The sequence below is a fragment of the Onychomys torridus genome, chromosome 10 (assembly GCF_903995425.1).
Source record: "Onychomys torridus chromosome 10, mOncTor1.1, whole genome shotgun sequence".
NCBI lineage: Eukaryota > Metazoa > Chordata > Mammalia > Rodentia > Cricetidae > Onychomys > Onychomys torridus.
The window spans coordinates 81,986,577-82,007,318 of record NC_050452.1 but is presented as its reverse complement, the minus strand read 5'-3'; the positions used below and the strand labels follow the sequence as shown (position 1 = coordinate 82,007,318).

The 20,742-nt window shown below is 44.7% G+C and overlaps 1 protein-coding gene across 6 annotated transcripts in view; it reads right to left on the bottom strand.

The window, feature by feature from the left end:
* The window catches only part of Paqr3 (progestin and adipoQ receptor family member 3), a 34,023-nt gene extending 17,004 nt beyond the window's left edge, over positions 1-17,019 (bottom strand). For all 6 annotated transcript variants that reach the window (XR_004946046.1, XR_004946047.1, XR_004946048.1 and 3 more), the window contains exons 1-6: positions 16,662-17,019; positions 13,702-13,864; positions 8,297-8,452; positions 5,696-5,893; positions 3,619-3,709; positions 993-1,141 (exon numbers count right to left, since the gene is read on the bottom strand). Coding sequence is in view for 3 of the 6 variants with exons in the window: in XM_036200756.1 (XP_036056649.1) it covers positions 999-1,141; positions 3,619-3,709; positions 5,696-5,893; positions 8,297-8,452; positions 13,702-13,864; positions 16,662-16,846 (936 nt within the window). In the remaining 3 variants the exon portion in view is untranslated. The remainder of the gene's footprint in view (positions 1-992; positions 1,142-3,618; positions 3,710-5,695; positions 5,894-8,296; positions 8,453-13,701; positions 13,865-16,661) is intronic.
* Between the last annotated feature and the right edge of the window lie 3,723 nt (positions 17,020-20,742).

Here is a 20,742-nt window from a genome sequence, read left to right as displayed (position 1 = left end):
AAGTATAAGCAGGCCTGGGGCAGCGGTGAATAATCTCACTATCAAATGAGACATCTGCATGACTTCTAAGGCTTATGGTTCATTCATGGTCAAGACGGGGCCACTCAGATCTCAGGGCCTTCAAAGTAGCACCCATAGAGTTTTGAACTCATCATCATGAAACTTAGGACTAGAATTAGAGATGAAAGTTCTTTGGGAAAGCTGGAATCAAAATTCTCTGTCGGGAATCTGATATTTAATATGGAACTAATTCCATATTAATATGGAATTAAATAATATTTGGAATAAAACTAGGTAGCTGATAATTTGGCTATCAGACCATGTGTTGTTCCATCATGTCCCTAGTTTCCAATCTAATATATTTTTTAAAATAGCAATGCATGTTTCTTTTCTCAGTAACTTTCTTAAAGGAGGAATTAAAATTTTTTTGTTAGCAATCTTTAAAAAACCAACCAAACAAACAAATGGAATGTTCCTAAGGAGAAGAGAGACTGGCTAAGGGGAATGGCGTGGGCCAGTTTCTCACAAGCTGTACGGGAGGAAGGCTGTGATTACTCAGCAGCACACTGAGCTTGGAGTAGCACAGGCTATAGCAAGCCCTGCCTTGAAGAGGCAAATCTGGTCATTTAATGAAAATGTCTCCTATTAAAGTAAGCATATGGGTTGCCCCCATTTGTTACAGACAGGGGCTGTTCCTAAGAAAATGAAGCTGGTCTTATGTAGAATGCACCCCATTTTTAGAGAAGTCTCACACCCACATCCATGTCTCAACATGTCTAACTTTCACCATCTGTACAAACATCAAATCATAGTTGCAAGGGTCAAACACAGTTCTTACTACAGATCCAAGTGTATTTCCCCATTTTTATAAACCATTATGACTCAATAAACAAGAAGAAAAAGGGGAAAAAGCAAATGGGAACCTTAGAAATAATGGGGTCTAAACCCCCACTGTATATTGCTCAATGCCTGGCTTCACCAGGTGGCCATACCTGCACTTACAGGTGAGGAACATAGTCAGGGCAAGGCTTGCTGTGTCTGTACTGCATGACATACACTGTTGACTGATGCCACCAGTATAACATCACGACTGCAAGGATATGCCAGATCTGGTGGCTTGAACCGAGGTAGTTTAGCTGTCCTGCAAGGGAGAGCAGAAAGAAAGGCTGACACTATTATTGCAGTATTTAGAGAAAAATACACTTCTACTTTTGGCTACAGATCGACTACAGATTAATTCAAGTATTTTTTAAGAGAGTGAACGTATATTTAAGGTTTTATTCCTTAAGTATGCAAGCGAATTTCAGAAATGCTATTCCCAACTGTTTCTGGGAGAGATCAGGTGTGTTTGGCTTGTTTGGCCTTAGAGCCCAACTTTATTTTTAAAATGTAACTTGTGAGGGTCAATGAAATAGCTGAGTGTAAAGGCACCCGCCGCCAAGCCTGATGCACCCACTGTCCCTCAGATCCACAGGACAGAGAAAGAGGGAACCCGCAGTGGGAAACTGACCCTTGAGAGTTAGTCCTCTGACTGCTGCACGTGCATTGCGGCATGCAACCCCCCCCCCCCAAGAGTGCACACGTCCAAGCACACATGCACAATAGATGTGAAAAAAAACAAAAAAACCCGTAATGTTCACTTTCATGAATTTGATCCTTTTTTTCCCATGTCTCAACATGTTTGGTAGAATGGGGGAAGGGTTTTGTATGAAAGGCAAGAGATACTGGTGATCAGGGCATGATTTAGGTGTGAATCTGCCAGAGCAGATGCACTGTATGGCTAGACGTGACCCTGGAAGGCGCACTTCTGCACAGGTGGGAAGGACTAATTAATCCTTATACAGGGAGCTTCCTGATGTTTCCCGGTCACAGAAACCAGAGCCAGGACAACTATCAGCTGCTCCTTAATGTCCTGCGATGGCGGTGTTCTGTAAATACCCCTAAGCTCACTTTTTCTTAGCAAGAAGCTTAATCAGAACACAGGATTTAAAATGTGAATCAGCAGGATTCCTCTTGGGCAGGCTCTCAGCCTTCCTCTTGACTCCCAATGAAAGCCTACAGATTCATTAAAAAAAAAAAAACAAAACAAAACAAAACAAAAAAAAAAGACGAAATATAAAAATTGCTGTCTTGTAATAAATAGTCCATTAATGAGCATGCAGACATATGGATCCACTGTGATACATGTTTGTTTTATTCTTGTTTTTGAAGATGCAGTCTCACTATGGAGCCCTAGCTGGCCAAGGACTGTGTAGATCAAGGTAGGCTTGAACTCACAGAGCTGCCTGCCTCTGCCTCCCTAGTGCTAGGATTAGAGGCGTATACTTTAACTAGAGCTGTTTTCAGTTTTAAATTTCTTACCCGCTGTTCACAGTCTACACTGCCTATGTTCCTCTCATCCATGGGAGAAGGTACTCCAGCTTTGTTTCAGATGAGGAAGCACAGCTTGGTGAGCATGGGCCACAACTAAGTAGCTCTCGTGGCTTTGAACTTGGGCAATCTAACTGCAGAGTGCAGTGCAGGAGAACACGCTTTGGAGAAGTCTGCCCACTGTACCCAGTGTCTTCTAGGTGTTTTTCACCAGAGCTCCCCAATGCTGGACTGAAGAAGGGAGATCTTCCTCCTGTTGAGAGTGGTGCCTGAGTACCCGGGGCAGCGAAGAGTGTTTACCCTAGCAGTGTGCGAGGAAGCTCAAAGCCAGATCACTTGCCTTGAGCTACTGTGCAGAATCTGTGTGAGGCACACAGGCCCCTTGTATCCCGAAGGATACATTCTAAGAGCCCTCAGTGGATGCCCAACACTGCAGAGTACTCATCCTATACATACTACCTTTCCTATATGACTACCGATAATAATGTTCAACTTACAAATCAGCTCTAGGAAGAGATTAAAATATAACAACTATAACATATGCTATGGTAGAAGTTTTGACTGGTTTTTCACTCTGGAGTGGTTTCCTTTAGGCAACTGAAATTATACATTGAGCCCCAACGTACAGAAAAGTCAGTCTACACCTGTCTTCTTTTTAATGTTCCTGTGTCCTTGCTTCTTGCATTTCTTACTTTATGTATCTCTGCATATAAAAGTTACTCTCCAAGAATAAGGTAGTAAGGATGGAGGAGCATGGGAGCTAATGCTAGTGCCCCATGTTAAAAAGAACAGGGCCAGGGGTCACGTGATCCTCAGAGTGTGATAAGCACTGTCATAAGCTCACAATTGTACAATAGTGTCAACTCCAGCCCTTGGGGGTTGACACTATTACTGTGAGGGTGGTGGGAAATGTCTCTAAAGCCCCTTGAAATTTAAAGTTATGTTTTCTTTCTTTCTTTGTTGTTTTGTAAGACAGGATTTCTCTACATAGTCCTGGCTGTCCTGGAAGTCACTATGTAGACCAGGCTGACCTCGAACTCACAAAAATCTGCCTGCCTCTGCCTCCTGGGTGCTGGGACTAAAGGTGTGCACCATCATACCTGGTGAAAAAGTTATAGATATTACTTAGGAATAGAAGAATCATTCCATAATCAATACTGAGCAACAATCTAAATTCTGATTCTCAGAAGCATTTACTTCAAATGTTTTCAGAAGAAAGCTACAAAAATGTGGTGAACAGGAACCTACCTGGAAAGTAGCGTTCTGGAACTTTGGAAATATAGAAGAGGAAAGCCAGAAGAGCAATCACGTACATCACTATCACTCGGGGTGCGAAGTCCTGGAAAACAGAGTGCTTGCTTAGATTTCCCCGGGGCTACTGCGATCTCCTAGAGCTCAGAGGTAGGGTTCCAAGACTGCTAAGTCTCAACTATCCTGCTGATGCTCTCCTGTTCTCATCCCACAGGAAGAGTCCACAGCAATGGAGCCTAGTGATGGCTAAGAGGTCAGCTCTTTATGGAGCCTGAGCTGGTGACAGTCCTGACACTGCCTAGTCCCTCGTCCCTCTACAAAGTGGCTACAGAGTGTCACGTGTGCGAGAGCCCAGTCAGGAGAGGTCAAAGACAGAACAGCTTCCCGCACCTCAGAGAAATGCCTGAGCATTGCGACACGAAGCATTCCATCTCACTGCTGGTGTGTGGGCCTATGGGTCTTCCCAACTCTAAAGCACATATACTGTTTCTAACCCTGGTTACAAACCCACCCACCGCATTTACCAAGAGTTCATGTAAGAAATGAAGACAGCTTCTCTCTTCCTTTTCAAGTATGTGAGATGACCTTGGCCTTCTCCAACTCTGTATTCATCAGTCTGAGATTTCTAACCATTCTAGAACACACCTTCAACCATCTGCTAGGCTTAACACACCTGGAAATCTCATCTTTAGGAGGGGTATCTCTTCCCAACTTAAAAAGTGAGAGCTTCTGAGTGCATTTCCTCAAAGAGTCCCCTTCGCGTCCTCACTGGAATCTCAGGTGACCTCACCAGAATTCTGTTTTCAGCACCACTCTCCTTTTATGCCTGTTCTCTATCTTAAGTCTTGTGAATATAGGAATATTCAAATTTTCCAAAGTCTATCAACTCTCAAGCTCTTGTTCTTTTTATCATTATAAGCTGACAGTAATTTACCACCTCTAAAATTAATCGCTTCTGTATCAGCTCCCAGTCATTCTCTTCTAATTGGAATTAAATTACAGATAGCAGCTTCTCATTCCACTGCCTTATTCTTGGGGGCCCAAAGTTACCAGAGAAATGGTGTCTTCCTACGTAGCAGGACAGCGATGTCCCTCCTCACTCATACTGGCTTTGTTAGCTTCCTGGCCTTCTGAAGAGAGTCTGACTCTCCCTTGGTGAACCACGCCACTTATCCCACTCGGTCACAAACCACCTTTCTTTCCACTGGTTTACCCATGTTTCCTCTAGGCCACCGGGAAAGCAGGCCTCCTGACAGGCCTTCCTCTTCTAGCCAGCAATTCTCCTGAAGTGACAGCAGATTCCACTGACGTCCAGACAAGCGGCGCTGTGACAAAGGAGACTCGCACCAGCTTTCCTGGCAGATTTACCTAAATATGCTCAACTCTCTCTCTAGCACACACTTGGAGGCTTTTTGTAAGAATTTCTAAGAACCCAGAAGCCTGGGTCCTCAGGAGGACAGAGCCCTACTGGAGGTTTTCCTCTCACACATCACCCGTCTCCACAGGATCGGAATCAACAGAATCAGCAGCTCTTCCTTCACTACTCAACTGGTTATTCTGGGTGGGTTGAGCACCCTCCTCCAGTTCCAGCTACTGCCAAAGATGTATCACCCGTCTCCAACTCTACCCTCTACTTTTATTTATATCCTTCACATATCTCCGACTCGATACGTCCAACCATAACTTCTTCAATTCTTCATCCCTTGCCCTCAAAAGAAACCAGCTGTTCCCACTTCTATAGCCCGTTGTCTATGATATCATCACTAGTGCAGCAGACAAAACTGTACACTCAGCAGTCCTCCCCCGAAAGGACCTGAGTTCTTATACACTGAGATGGAAAAAGAACGATGTTTTCATACATTCGTATGACACATCAGAAATGAGACGAGACTAACTTATGGTTTCGAAGGTATGCTCATTTATATAGTTGCAAAAACTGTGTTTCAATATGCAACTCAAAACATGCTCCCAAAGGACTCAGAGCTACCCACATGGCCTCACGACACCACTTGAAGGGAGAAATGAGAAGGAAGGACAGAAAAATAAAGAAAAATCCTGACCATACTCAGCCTACCTGGACAATAGGAGCACTGATTCCTCCATTGAGCCAGACCCAGTGAAGAGTAGGGATCACGCCGTACCCCGAAACAGAACAGAAGATGATGGGGCGGAGCCGCTGCCACTGTTGTGTGAGGTAATTGGGATGGATCTGTGCGAAGAACACCGCCAGGATCATGGCAAGCACGGTGATCAAGTACACTTGACGCCAGTACTGGAAGGAAAGGACGACAGTCACCTGGGCTTCCACGACAGACATCGCAGGCTCTGCTTACTTGGCTTTAATGTCCAACAAGGTCCCCCATCCTCTTCTAAAGAATGTTCCATACGAATGCTAAGTTTTGGACAGTTTCTCAGGATGGCAACCAAAATGAACAGTGCACCGGTAAAGGAGCACACTTACTTCTCTGCACCACAGCGTGTTCTGACCCCCTGTGCTATGCAAGGCACAAGGCAAGTGCTGTAGGAACAAGGCTGCCTTTGGCTTGTGCAGTGCCTGTGCATAGACTGCGGGACGGCACCTTGGGAACATGGTGCTGGTGCAATGACAATGCTGTGACTGAGTCACAGACAGCGTGCTGAGAACCATGGGAGCAGGAGAGACAGCACACACAGGGGAGAAGCAAGGCGGCCGAAGGTGAGACCGCCACTCAACTCTGCCACACTGGCACACTGGGGGCTGCTGAAGAACAGGACGGACGCCGGGTGTGGTGGCAGGGACCTGGAACCCAGAGTGTGACAACTGAGGCCGAAGTTCAGGTGACAGACAGACATCAGGAGAGTTTATTCAGACAGAGGGCAGGGCTGGGATGGAGCGTGTGTGGGTGTGTGAGTGTGTGCGTGTGTGTGTGTGTGTGTGTGCGCGCGCGCGTGTGTGTGAGTGCGTGCGTGTGCATGTGTGTGTGCGTGTGTGCATGCATGCGCACCCTCACACGTATGCCTGTGAGTGTATGCGTGTTCATATTTGTACACACACACACACCCCACATCAGACGCAGGGGACATTTCTGATATAACAAAGTCTTAATAGCCGACTGAGAGAGGGCAGCTGAGGAAGGTTCGACTCTTTCTAGCCTGAGTGGCCACATAAGTGGCTTCCCTTAGAGGAAAGGAACACCGATGGGCCAAGTTTTAGGATAAGAATAAAGGCAGCCAGAAGACCCTCACTAAGATATACTCAGTTCAAAGCCGGCTAAGCACATGGGAGGAGTCTATCAAGTACTTGGTTCCTAAATGAATGGCTGAAAGCAGTCTAGGGCTCAAAAGTCAGCCTCACAAAGGGCAAGAGATCTCAACTGGGCTCCCAGGACTTGTGTAGAACTAGTCACTTCTAGAAATGACCTCCCAGCTTGTATCTCTTTCTGACCCCAAACGTCCAGTCTCGTTCTCCAAGTGGCTTGTATCCCTTCAAAGGCAGGAGCCCCTCCAGAGACTACACGCTTGGCGCTGGGAGGTGCCGGGAGGGGAGAAGAGAGCGGGTCTTCTTTTATGTAACTCTGGACTATCAACTCTAGGAGCTTTCTTCTCCTTTTCTAGTTTATTTTAATTTTCATTTTTTTATAAAGTAAATACCCCATTGTGATGCTTAGACAACCTTCTAGACAGCACGTTTCCTTCATTTTCCTGTGAACACGCAGAATCACACAGAACAGTGCTGTCCACTTCTGGGTAAACATGAACAGTTCTCCAGTAAAGTCCAATTAATTTACACGTTAATTACACATATGTTTCGTTATATACTATGGTATAATGCAACTAGGCCTGAAAAACAGGTAGTTAATAACGGTCCTAACATACTCAAGCCAATTTATGACATTTTTCTTTGGTAGTTTAAATATATTTTTTCATGTGTATTGTGTTTTGCCGGCATGTATGTCTGTGTACCGTGTGCATGCCGATGCCACAGAGGTCAGAAGAGGGGAGTCATGAGCTGACATGTGGCTCTGGGAATCAACGCTTGGTCCTCTGGAGGACTTGAAATGAGTTTTGTAAACAAAACACCCTCATGACTTTCTCTCTCACCGTGTAGAGACCAGGACCCTGCTTAGGAGCCTTAGCAGACTCCTGAGCCACAGTGTTCTGACAGTCCAAGGCAAGGCCTGCATCTGAGTGGACCCACACACAGGGAGGGGAGGCTTGGGCAGGGCACACTGTTCACAAAGAACTACAACTCCGAGCAGGTACGCCACTCCTGGAGGGAAAGCATAGTTTGGGCTCTGAAAAAGAGGTCGGATGAGAAAAGGAAAATAAAGAAGTGGAGCAGGAGAGGGAGGTTGATGGAACTTCTTTTTCGCTGTTTTGAGACAGGGTTTTGCTGCGTAGCTCAGCCTGGCCTGGAAGTTGAGGTCCCTTGCCTCCCCATGCTGAGTTACACAGTTATACACACATGCTGCTACATCCTCTGTGTGCTGTATCTGCATACTTATAGTCATACTTTCCACCAGAAAATTAACAAAATACTCTGGAACCGGTAATAGATATTAGAGATCACAGGAATCTTTAGAAAGTGAAGTTTATGCCCGAACAAGCCTCTTCTCTTTGTAAACGAAGCGTGCATTCATAGATTTAAATGACTGCAGGAAAACCCAAATCCTATATAAAAGTTCTAAACACTTACATTATTACAGTAAAATGCATAAAATACTCCTGAGACATAGCAGCCCAGTATTCCAATAGAAATCCCTGCATAATCCAATGCCATCCATCTTCGACACGTCTTTTCTGACCGATGACAGGAGAAGAGATGATAACCCACTGAGCAGAGCATACAAACCTACAAGAGGAAAAGCAGACTTTAAGAACAAAGTGAGACACACAGAAATCAGAGTAACTCAACAATGCTCTTCTGAGATATGGTTAAGATGCCAGGCTTTCAAATCAGGGACACTTTAGTTTGAATTCTAGCTGGGTACCTCACCATAGGGCAAACTGCCACTAAACTTCAGGAAAATGGGGACCACAATCACTAGAAACTTAAAAATTATAGTTATTTTAAAATATAAGACTAAATAAACAGCAAAAAATTATATGATGAAAATATGTTTTTAATACAAATCCTTTCATAATACCTCTGAATGCTACTCTGAATCATGAATGAGTTTATTTTCATATCAGTCACTAAATTAACATAAATCCCTTAATAAAGGTTGAAGGATACAGAATTGTATACTGCAAAAAATATATGCTCCTCTCTTTCAATCTATTCCTTAGAGTAACTACTGATTGCTGTGGGATGTCTTTCTGTGTGCTGTGAATATGTATGGCTCCCACTGGATAACAAACAAAGCTGTTTTGGCCTATGGCAAGAGAGCTTACAGCCAGGTGGGAAATCCAAGCAGAGAGACAGAGAGAAGAAGGGCGGAGTCAGTGGCCTCTGCCAAAGGAGGGACAAGATGTCAGGGAATGCCATGGCCACGTGGCAACACACAGATGAATAGGAATGGGTTAATTTAAGATGAAAGAGCTAGCTAGCGAGAAGCAGAAGCCACAGGCCATACAGTTTGTAATTAATATGAGCCTCTGAGTGATTACTTTATAAATGGCTACAGGACCACAGATGGGTGAGACTGCTGAGCAAGGTAGGACTGGAGAAATTTCCAGCTACTACTGGAAACATATTGTATGTCCCTGTAAATATATGATCTAAGGACCTGTGATATATATGTCTATACGTAATAAATACTTTAATCAAGTGGACTTGTTATCATTCTAGTCTATAATGTACTTTCCTCTTCTTGATGTGAGACAAAGTCTCACTCTGCAGCCCTCATTGGTCTGAAACTAAGCAAACCAGGCTGGCCTGGAACGCAGAGGTCCCCTGCCTCTGTATCCCTGGTGCTGGGTTTGAAGGTATGTGCCACCACACCTGGCTACAATTTGCTTTTCTAATTTAAAGACTACAGTTTACTTCTAAGTAAATACGGCTTTATTATATCCATGAAAAATAAAATGTCTACGTTTTCCAAATTGATAGCAAAGATGGTGATGTAGACAGCTGTTCTGAGGACGTGTAAGGCAGGGCAGAACTTCTCTGATCATTAAGTATCAGTTGTGTGTTATGCCACGGAGGGGGACATAGAGGTGAAACTTCTACTCTCCAGATTTTTGGAGAAGCACTGATCTAACAAATTCTACAGAAGTCAGTGTAGACCATAAACCACCAGGGGAAGCAGGCATTGGCTGTGTGGGAGCACGTGGTGTATCTGCAGGTGTACCTGGCAGGAGAGAAAAAGCATCCCAGAAGGGCTGATGCTTGAACTGCATCTCAACGTTTAGCTAGCGCTCATCAGGGGCATTAACAAAGTCTGTACGTTTTTCGGGAAAAGGGTCCATAAAGACAAGTCATATAATGAAAAACATGAAACCAACAAAGAATGGAATGCAGCTTTCTTTATGCCATAATTAAAGTGACAACACAGTGAGGTGTTTTAACTGGCATTATAGCCCAAGTATGAAACTTGTGAGGATATGAAGAACACCTTTACAGAGGTGTAGACAAGCTGAGAGGTTGCAAACACAGCTCCGGGGACATGAGTCTATCAAGTCAGTGACAATGGGAGTGGAGAAAATGGGACTATTATGAAGTAAGCCCGACTGACAGGTGTATTCTGAGCAGCTGGCTGCTAAGACAGTAAAATGGAATCTAGTTATTTGTACATTAAGCAAGGCTATCCAGCTTGAAGAGATTCAGTGTCCGTGTTCAGTAACGACATACTTAACCACAGATTTAGTTCATCTGCTGTCACAAATCTTCACTGGCCTGTGGCTTATGACTCTGAAGCCACCACAGTTGGCTGGCCCAATACCATGTACCAACTCGGTTGAGTTCTCTGGTTATCCCTGTGCTTACATGCCATAACCCTGGAGAGCACCACAGTGGAACTGCTCACTGAGAGAGAAGAAGGATCTCACTGTCACAGAGGATGATGCACAGTAGCCAGGAGAGGCCATCTGAGCTCGGATGCACTCACTGGACAGGCAGAGAGGAAGATGTTAGGTAGCAACGTGTGCACAATGTCTATGACCACCGCTGTCCAATGTGGCTACCTGTAGAAGTGGGGTGCCAAGTGACTTGTACTTTCCTCCATAAACTTTGATTCAACTTCTGTTGAATTTCGACATGAGTATATGATAGTAATTATAAAAATCAGTAATAAACGTTACCTGGTTGGGAAAAGGGGAGTCTGAGGGACAAAAGCTATGGTATCAAAAGGAAAAAAAAAACTCATCAGTAAAGCACCCCAAGTTCTAAAGGGTAAACCTGTATTCTGTGTGCTCTGTTTGAAGAGCTGTGTGCTCTTGGCAGGAGTCCCTTGAGAGATGGACATTTCTGGCAAACCTGGTATGTTTCAGATCTCATAGAAAGCACTCTATGGCATCTTGCACCATCAAGGTGGGAAGATACTTACAGTGGATATCCAATATCCATCAGTGCATTGGCAGGATAACAGAGTATGCCATGGTAGCCTTACTATTGCCTGCCTCTCCTTCCTCCTCTACTACCCCAGGGTTCACATGGACAGATGAACACTTCTAAGTCCAGAAAGCGCCAAGTTGTCTGTTCCTCCTGGGCCTTTACACAGCATTTTTCCTGTTTAAATGCCCGGATATACTTTTCTCCCCTCCCACATACATGACTCGGCCTCTTATTCTATTCAGCCTTCCCTATTACTGCTGCAGTATCACTCCCAGTGTCACAGGGCCTGTAAGTATACAGGGATACTAAGTAATACTTGTTAAACTAAAACTGAAATGACTAAAAGGAGATTTGAGATGTTTCTAGTATGTTTCCCTTTAGGACCAATGTTTTGAGCAAAATGACAAGGTTCTGAAACACAAGCTGCAGTAGAAACACTTTTGCAGTTAGTTAATAGATTTTCCTTTCCAGCTGGGCAGAACAGGTTCAAGTGAGGAGTGCTGGTCCGCGTCTGTCAAGAGGAAATGTGATACTAGTCTTTTCTTCTCATTTTCATCTGGTTCTGTCTTACGTATTTTTTTTTAATTATCAAAATGTCAATGTTCTTATGGCCTATATTTGTTTCATGCTTTAAAATGATCTGTTTGAACACTTTGATTTCCAATGGTGCCCTGCCTACTTAATATGCTGCAGCAATCAGTTGTGCTCAGAAGTTATGGGAATAACTAACCACTATCTGGCTGGATTTAACCCATGCCTGACATTGCCTGGGTGGCCAAGAACCAGGGACTAGACAGGCTATGGACCTAGGGGGAACAATCAGATACTACTGTTCTTCTTAGGTAGCAATATAATTATTCCTAACAACATTCTGCTATACCTATAGATGAGTGTCTTGTTCAGCCATCATCAGAGAAGCTTCCTCCTGAAGTCAATGGGAGTAAATACAGAGACCCATAGCAGACAATATGCGGAGAGTGACAGACCTTGGAACACCCATTCTAAACGGGATGTCTTTAACAAATCCCTCTCCTCAGGGTTCAGGGAACCCTGCAGAAAGAAGAGCCAGAGGGGATGTAAAACACCAAGGACTGTCTTTCAGACACAACAGGACTGATGCACATATGAACTCAGAGACTCTGGCAGCATGCACAGGGCCTGCACAGGCCTAAGCCAGATGGAGTCCCAGCACTCAGGAGAGGAAGATATGATCCCCCATCCCTAACCCAGGAGCTATCTCCAAGTCACAACACTCACAATGGAAGTTAGTTTCCTCCAAAGGAGTCACACTGGGCACCCAAAAAACACTTAAAGGCAGCCCCATGGCCAGCAGCAGATGCCGGCACAAAATGAATTCAATGGTAATTTTTAGAGATTTTTTTTTTTTTTTTTTTTTTGTCTTACAATGCCTTGTTTGGGCATTTTGTATCTTACTGGTCTTTTGTTTATATGTTATGGTTTCCAATTTTGTGTTTTGAAGCTTTTCCATGTGTGAGTGTGAGTGTGCACCTGTGTGTGTGTATATGTATCATGGTTTCTGGTTTTGTGTTTGATGGGTTTTCCATGTGTGAGTGTGTGAGTGTGTGTGTGCACCTCTGCACATGGGTGTGCTTCTCTTGCTTTTTTTCCCCTCTTTGTTTGTTTTGTTCTGTTCTGTTTTTATTTGTTTATTTGATTGGTTTTTAAAGAGAGAGAAAGAAGGCATGAAGTTGGATGGGGAAGTGGGAGGGCTCTAGGAAGAGGTGAAAGGGCACATAGTGAGCAGAATATATTGTCTGAACAAAAACCTATTTTGTTGTTGTTGTTTTGAGACAGGGTTTCTCTGTGTAGCCCTGGCTGTCCTGGAACTTGCTCTGTAGACCAGGCTGGCCTCGAATTCACAGACAGCCACCTGCCTCTGCCTCCCAAGTGCTGGGGTTAAAGGTGTGCGCCACCACCACTCAGCTACAAAAGTCTATTTTCAATAAAAAATAAATAAGTGATCTGTTTGAAAACTAGTAATTGTTAGCTTTAAAGGCATTTCTACAGATCCTAGGGAAAATGCAAGTGTAATGGAACTAATAAATATAAAAGTTACAGATGAATGCAAACAAAATAAAATGGAAACCAAGCAAGGACAAAGGGACTAAGGAAACGACACTGAAGCTTTGGAACAGGAGTTCCGTGGCAGCGAGGTATGTCACAGGACAAAGGCAGGGTGGGGCAGCAAACACAGGGCACACATACATCCTAAACAGGACAGAGAAGGAGTCTTTCCAAACAGGTTTGCAGTGGATACTACAGCCAAACTCATATCGAAGTGTTCATCTTACAGCCAAGATGTCTACCAAGATAAAGAAGCAAGGCATGATGATACATGCCTATAATCCTGGCATTTCATGTCTTGAACACAGTTCCCACCATCTTTGAAATGTAGTGGATTTCAAATATGGTATAATAATAACTTCTAGATACATGCGGTGAGCAACAGCTTTTGCGATGCCTGTGCTACACTGTCCCATGTACCCTCTGCGGGTTCTTCAAAGTGGTAGGTCCGAAGTCAAGTCACCTGCCCAAGCATGCCTGACCAAAGTTCTCTTCACCTTGGTGTTTGTGAGATGACTCACCTGGAAGCAGAAAAGACAGATGGAGCAGATGACAAAATCTTCTCTGGATGCACTTGCTGAAGGCAGCACGGATGTCATGTCATATATTCCCAGGGTGAAGAAGAGAAAGAAACCCAGCAAATGACTCCAGATGTTTACCGTCTCATTGGATAAAATAAACAAGCTACAAAGTAAACAAACACGCAGTTCAGAGTCTCATCGGCTCAGAGTGTCAGCATTCTAAGGTTTGGGATTTGGGGGAGTTACTTAGCCTTAACCCTTTCTGGGCCTTTCTAAGATCAGAAGTAACATTGGATATTTCGGTCATTTTCTCCCATTTGCACTAATTCTGGGCCCTCAAGCTTTTGGTGTTCAGCTCTCAGTGTTCTCACTGTGTCTCTCTTTCCACTGCACCACTTTCCAAGCAGAGCCCTTGCTCAGATTGCTCATTTTCTACAGAAATGAAGTGTGCAGACAAACGTTGGATGTTAGCTAGAAAACTGTCAGGAGCAGCTACCAGAGATACTGCTCAGTGGAAGCTGGGGCATAAACGTAAAATACCTTTTAAGCACTTGCTAAACACACACACCAAGTTCAGTGCATCTAAGGGAAGCACAACACACACAGATTAACCCACTGGAAAGGTCTTGAAGCCAGGCAGGCATGCCAGAGGAATTTTGCTATGCAAGTTCTGAAACCTGTTTCTAGGTGGCATGAGTTCACTCCTTTTAGGAACAATAGGAGGTGACTTTGTGTGTGGTACTGTTTGTCCTCTTAAGATGTCTTGGCAGCACAGGCTGGGAGAGGGTCTATTACCCTGACCAGGCATCAGTTTCTTCATCTATATAGAAAAGGAGTTGCACTGGATGTTGCTGCTTGCTTCCAGCTCTATCTCAACTTTGGGAAACGGTTCTTCATTTTTACCACAAGGTGATACCATGACTAGAGATTTAAATACTCTTGTATGTCTCTAGCAAAATCAATTCTTTTGTAAAGCCTTGACTGTTAATGAATCAGATTGCGGGGGTGGGGGGATAACATTTAATTATTCTTGTTTCATGTCTGTGGGCATTTTGTCTGTGTACCCCATGTGAGCCTGGTACCTGCAGAGGCTAGGCATCAGGTCCCCTGGAACTGGAGTTATAGATGGTTGTGAGCTGCCATGTGGGTGCTGGAAATCAAAGGCAAGTCCTCTTGGAGGATGGCCAAAGCTCTCAAGCACTGAGCCATCTCTTCAAATTCGCAGTGGCCCCCATGGTTCGCACATGGTTAGTTTATGAGGCAAACACAGCGAAGTCTCAAATGATCAAGAATAAAGTATGTCTTGTGTCTGGAAACACAGACTTTATCTTGCTTATCATCAAACACAAAGCCTATCTGTAACTGGGGGAGGAACTAAAAGAACATTCTAGACACATCTAATTACAGGGCTGTTTGGCAATCAACACTACCTTCTGCCTATTGCCTCAGAAGTTTTGATTTTATGAGACCCAGTATAACCTGATTAACTAAACACACTCTAACTACGTCCCTTCCCAGGAACAGATTGCAGATAGAACGGATGGACACACAAAACCTCTCTTCATATGCACAATCTGTCCTGGAGACTCCTGAAGGAAAGAAGAGAAGGCAAAGACCTAACCTGGATAAGATCAATATTGTAGGGAGAATATCCCCAATAAAGGATAAACTATTATTGTCAAAAAAGCTAGGCACCCACAAATTCTGTTTATCTTCAAAACCAACAGATTAACTCTTGCTAAGAGTCGGGCTTGTTAACCTGTGTCGGTCTCAACAACTCAGAATCTCAAGTTTTATAGCCTCGGGATTTGGACTCAAGATATTAGAATGCAGAGGACCACTGCTAGGCGGGCACAAAATATTTACAGCAGTTTGCCGCTGGCCTGCCCTTGTCCCTCTCCAGAGCAGGGCCTAACTCTGATTTCTTAGGCAGTTATGAACACAGGGCACTGGGGAATGAAGGAGTAATTACGATTCGAACTGTGACATCCACTTGTTCATCCATTCAAGTCCCAATACTTCCAAGGGAGTGCAAAAAGGAAACAGAGAGGGAAAACACCACGTGGGGAAGCCCAACAACCAGACGTGGTCTCTGCTTGAACGCTTCAACAGCTTACATCTTGGAAGTAGCATGTGCCATTCCAGTGACATGGAGTGATGTATTGGGTGTATGCTTGTATGATGACTTTAGTATGAACAGTGACTTTGGAAAGAGGACTACTCTGAAAACTAAAGGCAAGTTTTTTATTTGCTTTTTTAAAACAACAGGCTTTTGGGACTCTGGTTTTAAAGACCTAAAACAACAAATCCATTTTGTACAGAGGCTTCCAAAGTGTTCTGTTGGAGGCTGGCTGCCTCCTTTCAGCCTTCTTTGCTACAGGGCTTTTCTTTCCTACACAGCATTTCCCACAATGACTATTATGTAATAGTGTAATTATCTCTTTAGTGTCTGCCACTTATGCTAGACCTTAGTAGCTTCATGGGAACAAGGGCCATGCCTGCCTTCTGCAGGATCTGGTTATGGTGCCTACCACCTAGCAGAGGCTCCAAACGCATTTGCTAGATGCTTGACGGAATCAAGGCTTCCCACATACATATGCACAGCAATGTGGACTTGTCTGCTATTATACGGCCATTCAGCTGGCCAACACGTCTGAATTCCCACAGTGCTGGTCTAGAAACAAAGCTCAGGTATACACAAAGCAAATAAGGTTCGGCCATTGTCAGTGGGGTAGACTGAGTACCAAATGGAATAAAGGATGTAAAAGCGCTTTGTAAACAGCAAAAGGCTCCTGGGGACGGCAACGATGACCACTGTTAGTATCATGATTTCGTGGATCAAGGAACCCCGGAGAAGAGATAGGGCAACAGAAAGATGAGAGGGCCCAGAGGTGAGGCAATGATGCGCACAGAGAAAAGCGTGAGAGGAGAGGACGCGCCGCGCAGAGCAGCCACTGTACCTTTTGATACACAGCCTGGAAGGCAGGTAGGCCCGGTAGCCGTCGGTGATGTAGGGGTTATCTTTGAGGGACACCGGGATCTGTTCATAGGTGTACAGGCGGATGCCGCGGGGCACCAGGACCGGCCAGTACTGGTAGCTGCCCAGCTCGATGTAGTGCGCGCTCTTCAGCAGCTTCTGATGCATGATGCCCGGGCGCCGGCCCGGCCCCGCCTCCCCGGGGAGGGGGCTTCGCCGCTGGCGCCCCCGCCCCGGAGCCGCCGACTCTGAGCCAGGTGCTTCTGCCCGCCGCTGCCCAGACCAAGCCCCGCTACACGCCACCGATGCCTCGCCTCTGGCCCACCGCGGGCGTCGCAGCCTGCTCTGACGTCAGCGCGCCGTGCGGCCCCGCCCCCACCACGCCCCTCCCTATCGGGGCACTATCGCTCCGCCCCTCGCCCTGTGGGGCCGCCCTTCGTTTTTCCCTAATCAGCAGGGCCTGCCCGTCGCCCCGCCCTTTTCCCCCGGCCACGCCTCCCCTGGTTCCTCTTTCACCTGCCAGTCCTCCATTAGCCCCGCCCACCTAGTTGTCCCGCCCCTCAGAGCCGCCCTCCTTCCAGGCTACCCCTACCCCCGCCCTCTTACCCGCCCCGCCCCTAGCCCCGCCCTCCTACCAGGCCCACCCCTAGCTCCGCCCTCCTTCCAGGCTAGCCTCTACACCCAACTTCTACCCCGTCCGCCCCGCCCCGCCCCCTACCCGCCCCGCCCCTAGCCCCGCCCTCCCACCAGGCCCGCCCCTACCCTCAACCTCCTACCAGGCCCGCCTCCAGCCCCGCCCTCTTAGCTAGCTAGTTTGCCCCTAACTCCAACCTGTAATCCCGCCTTCCTATCCCGCTCTTCCCTGGACCCCCTCATCCCTCCCCGCCTTTCTCCAATCTTCTAGCCGTCCCGCCCCTAGCCCCAACCTACCTGGCCCGCCCCTTGACTGGCCAGCTCTGCTTCCCTTAGCTTCAGGTAAAAAACTAGCAGTATGGGCAAATCCAAGTGGGTCTCCTTTTATCTTTTTCATTAGAAGTAATATTTACTACATTTTGAATATCAAGAAGGGAGTAGGAGAAAGGAAAATAAATTGAGGAAACTTACTGCTGTATGGTGTATTATTGGAGAGATGCACACAGAAGTGACCTTTGGGGTGTTCTTTCTTTCTTTTTCATTCTTTTTCTTTCTTTTGAAAACTAGGCACATTGTTTTATTGTATATTAAATTTATTAACAATTTAAGGTCTTATTTAGAACAAGATGCATCTCATAGCAATTCATATAAATATCTATCCATATACACAAATACTGGTACAGTCATAAACAGGAATATTTTATAATGTCAAGGTTAAACTTGAAACTTGTCTTTAAAGTACTCTTGAAAGAGGTAAGAAATTTGGTCAGGTCTTCAGGGTCAGTCACTACTGAGTGAGAGTCACCTTTGGTAATTATCTTTGGGTTGAGGAAAAGACCATAATTTAAATACATATGTTAAAAGACCACAAATATTTTATTGGTAGGAAAGTTTATTGATGGGGGAAGAGACTCATTCTTAATATCACCAATCATGAAATCCAAAAAATTGGATTTTAGTCCAAACTGTCTAACTCTGATTTCTTTCTTTTGTAAAATAACCATGATACTTTTTTAAACTGAAAATAATTTCTTTCATGCAATATATTCTGATCACAGCTTCTCCAGCCCCATCTCTTCCCAGATCATCCCCACCTTCTCACTCTTTGAACTCCATGCCTACTTTTCTCTTTAGAAAACAAACAGGCGAAAAAACCTACAAAACCAACAACAGAATAAAACAAAACAAACAAAGAAAATAACATGGAAAAAGGGCCAGAAACAGACATACTGAAAGATACACACACACATACAAACACAAACAAAACCCATAAAAAACTCAAAATCAGCAAATACAAATACCAGCAAAAAGACCAGTAGGATAAAAAATGCCTGAACAAAGCAATATGATATATATATCATATATATATATACCCCAAAATACCATAGTTAGTTTTGTGTTGGCCAACTAGTGTTGGGCATAAGACCTGCCCTCAAGTGTGATTGGTATACCTAGTGAGCTCTAAACCACAGCCAGCTCTTAGGAGTGCTTGCTAAGACAGAAAACCTGATGAACAGGGAACATAAACTAAAACCAAATGTGTCAGTCCAGAAAGCAAAAGCTTGACACGTTCAAGTCCTGTACACTATGTTGGTTTGTTCACTGGCCATAACAACTGAATTGGAAGCAAGTAAACCAGACATTCCCATGTCTACAACTGAAGCAGTGTTCCAAGAATTGGGGGGGGGCATGGAATCCCAGTGAAAATGAAAAGTCCGCTTCATTGAATAAGAAAGTCAGAATATATCGAAGCGCTGTGGGGCACAGCTACAGCAGTGCTGTGATGCAGATGTATATTCATAACAAGAAGACAGACCATGAAGGAAATATGTCTATATTCTTCTACCTCATTGTTTGGTATCATGAAAGAAAAAAAAAAATACACCACTTTCTCAGGCATTGCCAAAGTTCCTTGCCAATAACCTGTATTAAGGAAAAAAATAAAAAAGATCTACAAGACAAAAGCGTAAGCATATTTTACAAAATGTGTTCAGTGACAGCAGTTAAGAAGAGCGACCCAGTGAGCTGTGGAAATGCCTGACGTCAGGAGGGAAGGGTCATAGAGAAATAGGGTTGGACAGAAAGATTGGGATCTGACGGGACCACACTCAAGTAGGAAGGCAGCAAATCCTCAGATTCTTCTTGATTCCAGGAGCCATGGGAAGAAGGGACTCCTCTGGAATTGGAGCCTTTTGAGTATGTAGGTCAAAAAATTCATTATGACCACACTTCCCACAGAAAAGCGGAGGAGTGGAAAAGAGTCCCTCTAGGTTTTATGGCTAGCTTGGAGAGAGGAATTCTCAGTTAGATTACCCATCTCATTGGGTACAAGTTTTACTTTCTGTGACCCACGTGGGAACTGGAGAGAGGAAACAGAGAGCAGGACAGACCTTGTTTTTGAGGCCTTTTCAAAGTACTGCATGTCAAGGCACTATACATGGGTATTAGGTTTGAAGTCCCAACAGCATATAATGGCCATTCACATGTATTACTTATTATTAGAATGTTAGCGACATTAACTAATACTTGAAAGACGTTATGGGTTAGGATTAAAATCTGGTGCTTGAAAGTTGTCTTACCTGAGTTTCAATTCCTACTCAACTTATGAATCCTGTGTAAATGATCTAAGATCGTTGTGCCTCAGTTTTCTTATGGCTCAACATGAATAACAACAGTATTTTGTGTGATGAGGGTGAGTGTGTCAACTCATGTGACACTGTGGGAAAAGTGCCAGGCATAGCATGTGACAAGTGTTAGCAGCATGAAGAGTTCAAGGAAAAACCAACCGATAAAAGTGAGCCAAAGCTCTCAGAAAATAGCCGCACTTATGTTAAAGAGTCTACACAGTGGGAATCAGAGGCGACAGCTCCATAGCCCCTGTGTTCAATCCCCAGAACCCCCACCCTCTTTTTAAAACTAGATGTGCTGATGTGCATTTCTCATCCCAGTGCTGGAGTGGTGGAGATAGACAGATTCCCTGGGACTACACTGCCAGACGGCCTGGCCCTCTTCATGAGTTCTGGCCTGTGAGAAAACTTTTCTCAAAAAATAAAATAAATAAACAAACAAATAAATAAATAAGAGAGAAAGAAAGAAAAAAGGAAAGGAGGAAAGAAGGAAGGAAGGAAGGAAGGAAGGAAGGAAGGAAGGAAGGAAGGAAGGAGGACAATGCCTGAGGAATGAATTTCAAGCTTGTCTTCTGGCCTCTGCGGGTACTGTGTAGCAGAACACACATGAATTTGCGCCCCTTCCCCCTACAACGATTCTACAAGGCAGACTGACTGACGGAGAGTTGGAATGCTAACAGAGCCAAATTATCTTGACTAGCTTTAGCTTTCTTGTTAGCTTTTCATTCTTAGATCCATGTCTGACCTAACAGCCTTGCAACTCTAATGTGAAACCCTTTGGAATGGATTAACAGCCAACCACTG